This window comes from Pleuronectes platessa, chromosome 16 (assembly GCF_947347685.1).
Source record: "Pleuronectes platessa chromosome 16, fPlePla1.1, whole genome shotgun sequence".
NCBI lineage: Eukaryota > Metazoa > Chordata > Actinopteri > Pleuronectiformes > Pleuronectidae > Pleuronectes > Pleuronectes platessa.
The window spans coordinates 12006656-12019769 of record NC_070641.1 but is presented as its reverse complement, the minus strand read 5'-3'; the positions used below and the strand labels follow the sequence as shown (position 1 = coordinate 12019769).

At 43.8% G+C, this 13114-nt stretch overlaps 1 protein-coding gene across 1 annotated transcript; it reads right to left on the bottom strand.

The window, feature by feature from the left end:
- Positions 1–316: 316 nt before the first annotated feature.
- On the bottom strand, positions 317–12895 carry micall2a (mical-like 2a). The gene is made up of 18 exons (XM_053443412.1): positions 12740–12895; positions 12399–12447; positions 11170–11308; positions 9583–9749; positions 9324–9454; positions 8722–9231; positions 8428–8612; positions 7121–7181; positions 6482–6663; positions 5982–6071; positions 5098–5202; positions 4883–4947; positions 4576–4699; positions 2421–2523; positions 2173–2246; positions 1980–2094; positions 1819–1865; positions 317–1739 (listed from the first exon to the last, which is right to left on the bottom strand). The coding sequence occupies exons 1-18, from the start codon at positions 12880–12882 to the stop codon at positions 1660–1662; spliced, it is 2370 nt and encodes a 789-aa protein (XP_053299387.1). The 5' UTR covers positions 12883–12895; the 3' UTR covers positions 317–1659.
- Positions 12896–13114: the final 219 nt, after the last annotated feature.

Sequence of the window (13114 nt, the reverse complement as noted above, 5' to 3'; positions counted from 1 at the left end):
GAAAGATTGTGTTCCAAGTTCATGATCACAATTTCATGCATCTCAAAATGAGGGATGTGCAGTTTGGAAGTGGCTGCGATTTATGGACGCCGGTGAATTATCTTGATGCCGTCTTTGAGGGGGCCTTATTAAAAAAGCGTGCACTGGTGCAGCTCTGCGATCGGCCGCACGGCTTTGACGCAAAGCAGCCGCCGCATTGTCGGTTTCCCGGCGGCTGTTGAATCAACGGTGATGCTCTGGACATGGGAAAGTGAAGTTCTGGGATATGTAGTAAAAAGATGTTATGGAGTAAATAATTCAACCCTCTTACACACGCTAATCTTCAAAAAAAGGATTTATTGGAAAACAGATTTCAAGTTGGAAAATATATACGGTCGCACAAGTACATTCAATCACACTTCTGGAATACGCAACATTACAGCACATTCCCTGCAAACACTGCGAATGTCATTTCCTCACGTTGTGTCGCCTGAACGTTTTTAATAGCTCAGGTGCCGAGCAATTTCTGATGCAGATATTAGTACAGAGTAATGTTTAATTAAACCAGGTTTGAAGATAAAGAGCTCCATACAACCTATAGTTTATAAGCCTTCCCCGGCCATAAGCTACTGCTCCACCTAATCCTCTTTCACATAACATTATTGCATCAGCACAGCCGAGCACTTCTTTCTTTTTTTTTTTGCAGCATTTATAAAATTAGCAAAAGAAATTAACTGTCTGTACTGTGGCAAATTGGATTTCCAAGTTGTCGCCGGTGCGATACTGCATACCCAGGCTGCCACCTACAGTACGGTGAGGAACGAGCCGGGCTGCAGCCGGGCAGCTCAACATGTGTGGCTCTTCACTTTACACTCCACAGCCATTCAAACTCAATTGTTCGAGGCGTTTCCTTTTTTCTCCTTCTTTTTCCTCCCCCTCCTCCTGCTGCTAATATCCTTACAGGAAATTTGTTAAAATCCATTATTAAATAAATACTGAACTAATTTCATTTTGGATCGAGACTGTTGAAAGGATTACACATTTATTCCCCCTCATTCACATTTGCACGTGGAACAGCCAGTGCTCCCTTTGTAATTCACACTTCACCATAGTTCATTTCGACTCCCAGCATCCACTTGTTTTGAGAAATTGCATTTTAATTTGAAATGCTGGTCTTATAAATATACACGCCTCATTCCAAAATTGCAATAAATATACAGTATTTTTACATAGCAGGAAGATCCATACATTGAGTGAGTGCTCCAGCTCGGTATCAATATAAAGGAAACAGCAGGATTTGCCATGTAAATAAACACCTCTCTTCTTTTTCCCCCTTTTTATCCATGAAAACAATCATAAAAAACATGTCACCCCATGTGTAAAAGAATTAAGATTAAATCGTGACCTATACAGAAATTTTCACGCACTTAAAAACCAACAAACCAAGAACTGAAAGTGAGTCTTGAACCTAAATAACATTTTAGCAAAACACAAAAAAACAACCTGAAACTGCAGACAAAAAAACATTACGTTTCCCAATTTCTTTCTTTGCCTTCACATCAGCACTCCATCTACTGCAGCACTTACTGTAGATATAAAAAAGACTTAAAATCTTTATAAAGAATATAAATACAATTTAAAAAATAACAACAAAAATAAAAACAATAAAACCCATGAGGATCATTCCACTCGTCTTTTACTTCTTCGTCTGAACAGTTTTGAGATGGAGGACTTCCTCTTATTTTTAGTTTTCTTTACTCCTATTCACCAACAAAGATAATTAGAATAATACACTCGGAAATGGAAACAAAAACGTGTTTAAAATAAAAAGATACTTACCAAGATTTTTCATCATTTCATTCAACTGCTGATCCTCCTCCACTTCCCTGAAATTCATCACAAATAAAAAACCTGTCAGATTTAGATTGTAGTATATAAACAGCATTGCTCCAAATAGTGCTGATTCTCTTATCAATCAATTACAAGACGCATCATGTCACCTCAGCCTGTCTTCGTCCAGACCCTCCACTATCGCATTTCTGCCGTTCACGATCTCCATCAGCATCTGCATCAACGTGGTCTCCCGCTGTCGATCCGCTCTGGATTTTAAATGATCTGTGACACGGAGCTGATTTCAGCGTCCAGTGGGTAAAAAAAGTTAAAGAGTTGCAGTTAAAACCTGCAGTGTCTCACCTGGGGTCTCCAGCAGCCGGCGAAGTTCCCCCTCCACACCTGGCTGCTGCTGCTCCAGCTCCTGCGTCCTGGCTCTGGACAAATAGATCATCGATCACATGCAAAGACACGAAAACTAATTCATCATGGAAATTACAGAGATTCCCAGAATGATTGTAATCTTGAACCGATGCATTTCGTTTGACAGTGAAGAAGTTTGAAGTCTACCTCGCACTGGAATTTCAAAATAAGAGGTGATTTTCACTCACGTGTATACAAGCTCCGACTCTTTTCTAATGTACATCTGCTTCCTTCGAATCAGGTTGAACCAGTCAACCATCAGTGGGTCCATCAATATGTCCCCCTCTCCCTCTGAAAACCAAAAATACAAACACAAAAATGTATCTTTACAAACAAATTGTGATCATTGATAATGTTCAATAATGACTTATAATGCCAATGCTGCCTATACAATTATTAATTATATAATTTAGTCCACTGCTGTGTCCTCAGCTTCTACAGTTACATTTGAGAAAATGCAATTCTGCAGGGTTAAATTAAACTGTTTAGACAACATTGTTTAAATACAGTTCTGTGCACGTCTAATGTCAAATAAAAACAGGTTAAGTGGCAGAATAATTCTGTTGTCATTTATATTATACTGTTTTCCCCCCAATATAAAAAATTGAAAAAGAATCACGGCTCATTTTATCATTGTCACATCAAGTCTTTGTTTTCATTAGACTGTATTTGTTGCACAATAATAACATTTAGTGCAGTTACAAATGAGGTTTTGGTGTAATGTGGCCGGTGACAGGCGACTAACCTCCTGGGACCATGTCAGCACAGCCTCTTTAGAGACTGGAGCTAAACCTGAAGACGACGTCCTCGGAGGCTGCAGCTAATCTGACTCTTTACATTCAGTGTCAATATTACTGTCATGTGATGGAACAGCATCTTTCAACACCTTGACTTGTCCTTAGTTGGTTGGACACTGTTGTAAACACCTCAAACAGAACATGACACTGCTTTATTTAGCAGGGTGTGAATAGTTTGGTTGATCAATTATCAAAATAGTCACTTTCCATACAAAGCACCAAATGTGATTTGTAAAATGATTAAGTCATTAAGACAAAACAGGCTTTTGAAATGTCACTTTTAACAAATATTTTTCACTATGTTCAGATTATTATTATTATTATATGTTGCAGCTGATTTGCAGGTTAATCAAAAACTGTTATTTGCAGTAGATGCATACTTTTAAATGCAACTTTTAACATGGAGTAGCTGTAGACTAACACTGAGGGATTACAGTGAAGTGCAGATTTGTCTTAATCGTTTATTAAATAATAACGAGCAAAACTCCTGCAGGGATTAGCTCTATGTATTTATTTTTTTATAGTGATTGCTCTCTTAAAAAAAAAGAAAAGGGACCCGGCTCAGAAAGTCAAATATTGAAAATTCTATTGCAGATCCAATTTACAATGTTAAATACAGTTTAAATATTCGTATTAATATAATAGATTTGTTATGTATTTGTGGTTTAGTGACCGACAACATTCAGAACATCACAACGCTGGGTGGCAGTTTCGACAGCTTGCATTTTCTGCCTCACCAGGTCCGACTGGAGAAACCTGAGTAGGTGGATGAATTGATTTAAACAAAAATGATTATTGGCCATTCCCAATTACTGACCAATCAATCCAATAGACACACAACAAGAGTCAAGACTGGGACTGGAGGACCAGTCTGCCTTCACCAGAATAAACAGGAACTGAACTTCTGCCAGGATTCAGTTTTTCACGCCGACAAATTCCAGTTGAGTTAGATGATCTCCTAGGTGGCTGTGCAATTGATGTCAAATTCTGGCCAAGGGATTGAACACTCAAGCATCCTGGGTGGCAGGTAGAGGAAGAAAAAAATAAAAATATATATATAACTATACCCAAGTCGTGTTGACCTTGAGGAAAGCAATCAGGCCCCCGACTCCCACTACCCTAAGAAGAGAGGCAACATCCCTGTGGGCTGCCTGTGCCTCTCACCTCATTTGGCTGGAGAAACAGTAATAGAAATAGCAGGTAAATCCCCCCCCCCCCCCACCCCCCCGCACACACACACACACACCTCCAGCTGACAGTGAGTAAATGTGTGTGTGTGTGTGTGTGAAGCAACCAGGACACAACTCCGCACTAGAGGTACCGAGGCAGCAGCGGGAATCGACAGTTTGCACAAATTCAATAAAAAATTAGAGTTTGCAGCGAGGCTCTCCACTGCAGGAGAGCAAAATGTTCCACTGACATCTGCGGCTGGTTTCAAAATTGAAAAAGCTCGTCTCTGATTTGTCCACATTCGGGTTTTATTTGTCTAAACAAGGCAAAGGGAGGGAGTGGAAGAGGATTTCGAGTGAGAGCGGGGGAAACGTACCCTCCTCACAGCCGCGGAGCTCCTTTTCCAGCTCCACACCCTCCTTCTCCAACTGAGCCAAGTTCGTCTCGATATCACTCAGCTCCCTCTCGATCTGCTCCGCCGGGACGTGATAGGACTTCACCTGATAGAAAAACAAAAGGAAGCCGCAGTCAGGTAAAGATCGTTTTAATTTGAAAATCCAGACTTTGGCTACTTAAATGTAAAGAAGGTCGTCCATTTTTCCTTTTTAACCCGGGAATGTGATGAAAGCATATTTGTAGAGCTGTTAATTAATCTCTTAAGAGACTTAATGGAGGGAACTTACAGAGGGTGACCTCATTTCAGTCCTGGAGGCGTTGGTGGTTGACAAATACTTTCCCTTTTTAGCACCTAGGAGGTAGATCAAATAGGATTAGATGGTCCTTTCATGGCAGCTTTTTGGAAAGGCACTGTCGCATATATACCACATCACCTGATCTATTTTTGGTTTAAATGTATCAGTTAGCTGAGGCCTAGAAAACAAAGAAGTTGGGAACCAACCAGACGGACGTCCATGACCCGAGCTGGTCGTTGAAATGCGGATAGATTCCACAGCTGGACGTCTGGGGGGGGATTTCACCGGCGAGCGAATCCCACGTTTAAAACCTAAATTGAGGAGAGGAAGGTTGATGTGTTTTACATCGGCAGCAACTTCAATCCACTAATGTCTCCTGATGAGAAAGGAAAAAAAACTCACACATGGCAACATGTCTGTGTGGATGTTGCCTCATATATTGTCTTGCTTCTCTGGTGCAAACTGAAATATCTCAACACCTATTGAACTGGTTACAATATTACAGACATGCATGGTCTCTAGAGCAGAGGTCTTCAACGTTTTTCAGGCCAAGGACCCCCAAACTGATGGAGAGATGGAGCAGGGACCCCCTACTATATATATTGCATTACATTTTGTTTTACATTAAACTGGGCCTAGTGCCATGTATAAACATAGCTACCCTGTTAATGTGCATTCAATACTAAGCTATTCAAATAATACACAGGTTCATATATTCATGTTTTTATTCTAAACATGCATGGTGTGTGCATTGCTGACTCAACGATAACGTCTTCTGCCTCCATTTACCCATTCGCTACAATATGTTGGATTGGATTCATGTTAATGTGTATTTAAAGACATTTAAATTTGTGGTGAATTTTTTTTTTTATTTGTCTAATCAACCAAATGTTTCGACCCCCCTGCAGTACCTCCACGGACCCCCTAGGGGTCGCGGACCCCCTGTTGAAGACCTCTGCTCTAGAGGGTAGCATGAACTTAGGTGAGCCGCTTCCCTCTAGCGCCACCCTGAGGGTCCCATTCTGTGGTTTTCAGTAAGTGTATATATGTGGCTTTGTGGATGACATTTTTCAAAAAGATGGAACCCAACCTGGAGTGGTGGTCGTTGAGAAGCTTGTCGATTCCACAGCTGGACGTCCGGGTGGGGATTTCACAGGTGAGTCAGTCCCATGTTTAATACCTGAAATAAAAGACAGGAAAGGTTTATGTGTTCAAGAAGCCGATGTTTTTACTTATGTTTACAGATAAATCGGACAGAAAATCTACAAAAATCGGACTTTGCAGCCTGTGTGTATGCAGGAAGCCCCCACGGAACCCTTTCAACAATTACAACACTCAACAATCACAAAACTATTGGGGACTATCGGGGATGAATAAAGTAATCTATCTATCTATCTATCTATCTATCTATCTATCTATCTATCTTGCTTTGGCGAACGTAATCAGCTCTTCTCTGGGGCCCTCTTTTATTGCGGGGCCCCAGATAATTCCCAGCTTTGCCTATAACCTGTTGCCACGCCCGAGTCTTATTTTTGTTGCTTCATGAACTTTTAGCAATAATACTTTTGTCCATTATTAACTGTGACTCACCCAGGTTTTCAGAGTCGGGATGGGGTTTCTGTGGAGAGACGTCCATGAGGTTCACAGGGTCAGACAGAGCAAAGCAGACCGGAGGTGGCGCCGGAGCCGGGGACCTGGGAGGCCTCGTTGGAATCCCGGTAGAAGAAGGCGAGGACATGAATCCAGGCGGATGTTGCTCAGCTTCAGCATCTCTGTGAGAAAGTCACATGAATTGAGCCAATAATTCTGGGACCGTTAACATACCTGACAGACATGTAACACACTGACAGCGCTGATAATCAGGAATGAGAAGAAGGAAAAAAGACCTCACCTCTTCGCATGATAAAGAGCGGGGAGAAGAATGGAGGGATCAGCAGCAGAGATTGGAAATGAGAGAGTGGAGTGTTAGGAGAAGGGAAAGTTCAGACCGGGCCCTCCTCAGGGTTTGTTAGGACGTGGGACAGAGCGAGCGGCCGCACTCTGAGCCAGTCGACAAGAACAGAGATGCATGAAGCTCGAGGTTTTCCTCATTCTGGAGAACGAACACGCTCAGTGGTCACAGACGTTTGAAAGACTAAATGTTTGTCTCCACCCGTGTGACCCTCCTGCTCCCCAGCTGAGTGAGTTCTGGAGTGATCATTGATTATTAGATGATTGAGGGGTTCTTACTTTAGAGCGAGCTCGGTTCTCACAGGGTAGATCTTTGATTGGCCCTCTCGGCAAACCGGATCTGTAGAGACACAATTGCGCGGAAAAAAATTAAATGAAAATACAGTTACAATAAAATATTAATAAGCTTCAAATTTTAAATCGCAATTAATCTGTAATCTAGATTTGTTAGTTAATTGTTATCTATCAGAGTCATAAAAAGACAATACCTCGTGAACTGTTTGTCTCATTATCTCTCTATTTTAAAGGGTTCAAGAAAAAAGCAGTGCTGAATTTTGTGCGATTTGTAGACGTGATATGTTCAATATTGATAAACTTTGAATAAACAGCTCTTTGTGCAGCAGTGATGGTGCGGAGTCACACAGCTGATCTTTTACTGCAGGTATCTTTAACAGCTTCATAAAGAAGAGCTGCAACCAGCCCATTCCAAACAGGCAGGTTCAGAACAGCCACTGCACTTTAATATAAAAACAGAGGAAAGCAGTGGATGAGATTTAAGAGTGAAGCAAACTGGCTCGATAAACAACTGATAATCTAAATTGTTCTGTCGATCAACCAACTGAATTTTTGACTAATTGTTTCAGCGCTGAAAAAGGAGAAGCGGTAAAGCTCATCACTGAATTATCCCATCAGATGCACACTGTCACAAATCATCATTTATTTTAAATCAAGAAAACGTTCATTTTAAAGTGTTTTATGAATGGGGCGTGCACTCAAAGTTTCCATACGACGAAAAAAACTTCCTGGGATCTTCTCCATGTCTGCCTCTTAAACAACAGATCAGAAGAACAATTACTGGTTTAATTTCTTTCACCGTATACGTCCCTGACCTCAACCTGCATATGTGTGCTAAACCCACAGATGATTCTCTAATCTGTGCGTGAAATTAATGGATAAATGTACAAACTCTGTAAAAATGTGAGAGTTAATCCTGATTTCCAAGACCAACTGGAGTTTCGTCCGTATCAACAAGCAGCAGAACATCTCTCCGTGATAGAGAGACTTCTGTCAGTGCTCATACTGTGGCGACAGTTAATTGTGTCTCTGTCTTTAAAGCACATCCATTCCCCGGAGAATGACAGTTCAACTCCGAAAGTTCATTACAAGTGTGAGACAGAAATTAAAATGTCAGCGAGCAGCGCCGCAGATAGATGCTCCGGCTGTATAAATAGGGCGACAGTGACAAAAGGGCTTTGTTTTCTATGAATGCGTTCTGAGACAGGCGGACAATGGGCGAGGGGGCGGATGCTGGCTCGATGTCAAATAATGGATCAAGAATGACTGAAAATGAATTTAGCAGCTCTTGCCTTTGGCGGTTGCGTGTGCAGTCGTTGGCCCCGTGTCGTCTTTGTCTGCGGCCTTCAGACGTGGCGATTCCTTATTGTCCGCCTGGCTGGTGGAGCGCTGTCCTGCCCGGTTTCCTGCTGGGCCTTGGCTGCGTTTCTCCTTTCTCGACCCGGGGCTGTCAGCTGAACTTGGCCCGTCTCCAAACCTGCAGCGAGAGAAAGCCCTCGCCATCAGCCCCGATGAGAAAAGTCATTATACAGAAACAACACACAGTGGGGAAAAGACGAGCTGTCTCCAGAAAGTCCAAATCTCACCGCCTCTCTGCCGAACGGACGGTAAACGCGCGTTTGTTGTTGTTGTTGCAGTTTTCTTCAGCTACTTTCCTTCCAGTTGTGTTCCTGGCTCTGCTCATCTCGTCATTAAGGCTCAGCGTGACCTTTGGCCTCTCCCAACCACCTGAGGGCTCCGTGGGCTTCCTGTTGTCAGCTGAGGTCTGCGTCACCGGCGAAGCAGTCTGGAAAAACCTCTGCCGGGCCACCTGCGTCCTCTGGGCCGACGACGTCCAGGCCAGGGGAGGTGGAGTCGCACTGACTTGCTTCTTGATGATACTGAGCGGGGCTGACAGCACAGACGGCGGCCGCAGTGCATTCTGGGTCTGGCTGGCACCATTTGATCGCACAGGTGATGTGGCGGGAACGTTTTTGCTCTCGACCTCAGAGGAGGGAGGTTTGCAACTTTTGTGCTGGGCGCTGCAGATGAAAGAGTCCGGAGTCTTCCCGAGTTTGTAGCCTCCTGCGTGGAGCGTGCCGGAGCACTCGCTGCATCTGGAGGAAATGTGTCAATATCAAATTACCAAAGCAGTGAAAAAGACAACACATGACAGGAATGTGCCAATGAATATGGATCCGGTTCTTACTTGAAACAGCTCCTGTGAAAGAGCTTGCCTTCCACAAAGTGCCTCTGCACCAGATGGACGTGGTTCTTGCATGCCACACACTTGCTGTTGAGAGTCCCGGATTTGTTCGCGTTTTCTGCCAAAACCACCTTCTGTGAAAGAAAAGGAGGATCCAAAACCTGACCCACTGAAATATAGTCAAAATCCACCTGATCTTTAAATAGGTGGTTTTTAAAAATGGACATTATAAGGCTGTAAACGCGTGATGCTGATTCCTGACCTGAGCAGCAGCTCTGGGCAGTTTGGGGGACGTCTGAGCCGTGTGAGTGGACGGTGAACGATTCTCTGCCGTGGTTTTAGACACAAAGGGTTTGGCGACCACAGGGAGATTCTTCTTCTCGGACGGCTCCTCCTTGGAGCCCTCTGCTGGCCTCTTCACACCTCCCACTGAGCAGAACACATTACTGTCAAACACCGGGAGAGATACTGTCCACCTGCAGCCGAAAAATACATGAAAACTGCAAGGATGGACTTATGGATGTGTGAATCCTCCAAACCAGTCCATTAGCAGGAAGTATGGCCACAATCTGTTTCTGAATTATGACATTAAATAATGTCCAGGAAAATGTTTTTTTTTTTCAGAAATTATGAGGTCAAAAGTGAGGTTGATGTTTGACTCCAAATTCTATCATTTTATCCAATTAGACGTTTGTCAATTTAACAAAATGGGATTTGTGGTGTCAGAGTGACCTTTGACCCCCAAGCACTAAAATCAGTTCATCACAGAGTTTAAAACCCTGTACACACTAATGCAGATGTTTTGTGAAACTTTTTCCTCTGTGCGTTTTGCCCTCTCTCCCACGCACAAACAGCGTCATAAGACTTTTTCCAAATGCCTTCTAAAGAGAAGATTTACAAAAAACTTTAGAAACAATGACGTCACAGCTCACTTTGAGCTACCTTGTGCACTGTTGCTCTGCGTAACAAGGTAGCACCAAAAACAACAAGCTCACTCAATTAGCTCACCGAGCCTGCTCACGATATTTTTCTCAGGCATTTGTTGTATTAATGTAGACTTTATCGCCACCTACTGGCCCTGCATAATTATTTTCAGTGTTTGGAGACAATTTTGTGTTCTCGTCTGGACAGATGTAATTTGTAAAACGGAAGGGAAAGTATCCATCCATATATTGACCTTCTACCTTTAACTAACTCAGTTCCTTTTTACATCCCAGTGTTGGTTTGTGGCAAAGTCCCTCGAGGTGTTGCTGAGTTATTGTGTTCAAGAGGCCAAAATGTGTTTTGAGAGGTTATGGTGACATTTCACCTTTGACCACCAAAATCATATCAGTTCATCCTGGAGTCCTCGTGGACATGTTTGCCAAATTTGGAGGAATTCATTCAAGTTGTTTTAGGAGATATTACATTCACAAGACTGGCACAAACAGACAGCTCCCCAAATAAGGTCTGAATAAAGGAAAATCTTTTGGCCCTTTCACATAGAATGCTGTTTGTGCTGCACTTGCCACTGGGCTCAGAACAATAAGGGGACTTTTCAACATTTTAATCAGGAACTACATTACTACATGTACTATAAGCGGGACACTTTTAGCTTTCTGAGGAAAAGTACATCCCAGGGAACTCGGACACAATGTGAAATTGTCCTGCATTGTTCATTCGGTGTCTGGCTGTAAGCTATGTTTCTATTGGCTCAGTGGTCAAAGTTTAACATTGAACTTTACGCTTTGCTCAGTGCAGCGGGGGGGAAAAACGAACTGTCCTTGTGCAGCACATGCAGTGTCCTATCTGAAAGAGCCTTAAATGTGGTGGTGCATGACTGCTCCACAGTTATTGGTCATGCTCTCACTTGCTTGTCCCTTGAAGTAGTTGTAGTATTGGGAGACGTAGGTGAGAATGCTCAGCCTGTCCGGGATCCTTAAGGCCACCATGTCTTCTGCATCTAACAAGGCCGGGATCCCCAACTTCTCCTCTGCGACCTGAAAAGCCTTGAGAGGAAAGAGAGAAATCCAAAATTCAACCAACGGCCATCGACTCCTGCCAAGTGGACGTTTAATGGTAGTGTGTGTTGGGCCGAGTAAACACAACCAAAGCATGTTTTTTTTTACTACCACACAAAACCATGGGCACACAGACTCCTTCCATTAAAGCATGTGTAAAAATGTCAGCCGGTGGACTTTAAATAGACCCGGCCCCAGAGAGGTCTGGAAAGGGAGCTGTATAGTGAATAGCGAACTTCCTGTGAGCTGGTCGGGATAAGAATGGGGATGGAAGGAGCAGGATACCAGGGCATTGTGAAGGATCAGCCTGTGACACGCTCATTAAACTTAAAGCAAAGCCCCGCTGAAAAGTGTTGACGTAAAAAGAAGAGAAGAAAATTACAGAAGAGAGAACAACCTCTTATTCAACAGCTCCTGAAAAACAACCACCTGTAAGTAACTCGAGACTATTCATGAAATATAGAAGGGTGTGAATTACCACACCGGGCTCATTCTCATATTCCAGTGCAGCGAGCATCTTCAGCTGATGAGAGACTTAAACACACTTAAACCGCAAATCGTGGTTTTAGGTTCTTCCTGCCCCCCCCCCCCCAAGACGTTCAACAGCGTCCTCATCACGTGGATCGAGTGGCAGGCTGACAACAAGCCTCATTCAAAATGAATAGACCTGGAGAGCCTCCCCCCCACCCACTAGCTCAGGTTTGTTGCCATCGGTTCATCCAGGAAGAAGCAGGAAGTCGTGCAGAGAGCGCACTGTGGCCCTGCGTGGGGCCTGTCATCCTCACAGGAAGCTGGTGGAGTGGAAGGAGACTAAATAATGGAGAGGTCCCGGCCCTGCCGCTCGGGTCGTGGAAGGGTTAGGAACATTAACGAGGTCAATTGCACGGAGGGAAGGTACAGATTCAGATATATAAAGTTTGAATGCTGCAACATTAAAATATTAAATCAACCAGCAGCATAAATGCCATAAGAAGACTTTTGCCGGCTGTGTCTGGACTGGATAAGGTGGGAATGTTTTTCCTTCATCGTGGAGAGCAATACCACAGAAGTCAATACCACAGAATCGCCAACAACTTACCAGTCTGTTGTTCTCGAACACATCCTCCTTTCTGAGTGAGTCATAGTTTCTGGACAGGAACACAATGGACACAGATCTCAGACATGTTGGACAACACCTCATGAAGCTTAAAGCATCAGGACAGTGAGGAATTTAACTCAAATGTGTTTTCTATGCAACAACAGACACACTTTTACATGACTGGCTCAGATAATAACATGACAGCACACAGGAGAGGATTAAAGATGATTAGAATAAAACTGATCACTGACGATCACAGACAGATATGAACTCTTGGAGGAAACTACAAGACTCAGAGATATTAATGGCTGTCTCTCCTTCATCCTGAGCTGAATACTCACATGAGGTCCGGTCTGTATTTGTGTATGAGGGCACAGAAAGCCAGCCCGCTCCTGAATGAAGTGGTCATGTTGGTGACGGCCACATCTCTGTAGCCGTCGCACTGCAGCCTGCACCACTGCTCCAGAGCCTTGATGGCAGCCATGCTCCCGCAGACACTCACCGACGCTGTGCGGGACGATCACCGCGGACGAGGCGCGCAACAGTCTGCTGTGTGAGTGCGGGGGGAGCCGGAGGAGAGAGACAGACAGATAAACAACAGTGTGTGTGAGTGTGTGTGCGAAGAGTTTGACCGTGAACTGCGCACCGTGCAGCAGCTGCGTCCTGTTTCCCTCCGCCTCCTCCGCAGTGGGCGGATGGATGGATGGAGTGTGCGG

Bases quoted from the DNA above. Each gene is read 5' to 3' on its own strand.
- micall2a (XM_053443412.1), bottom strand. From the start codon at position 12,882: ATGGCTGCCATCAAGGCTCTGGAGCAGTGGTGCAGGCTGCAGTGCGAC. The intron at 7,182-8,427 runs GCAAGAGCTGCT...GTGTCTCTACAG, and splicing joins TGCACACGCAACCGCCAAAG to ATCCGGTTTGCCGAGAGGGC. The intron at 1,866-1,979 runs GTGACATGATGC...GATGAATTTCAG, and splicing joins CTGGACGAAGACAGGCTGAG to GGAAGTGGAGGAGGATCAGC.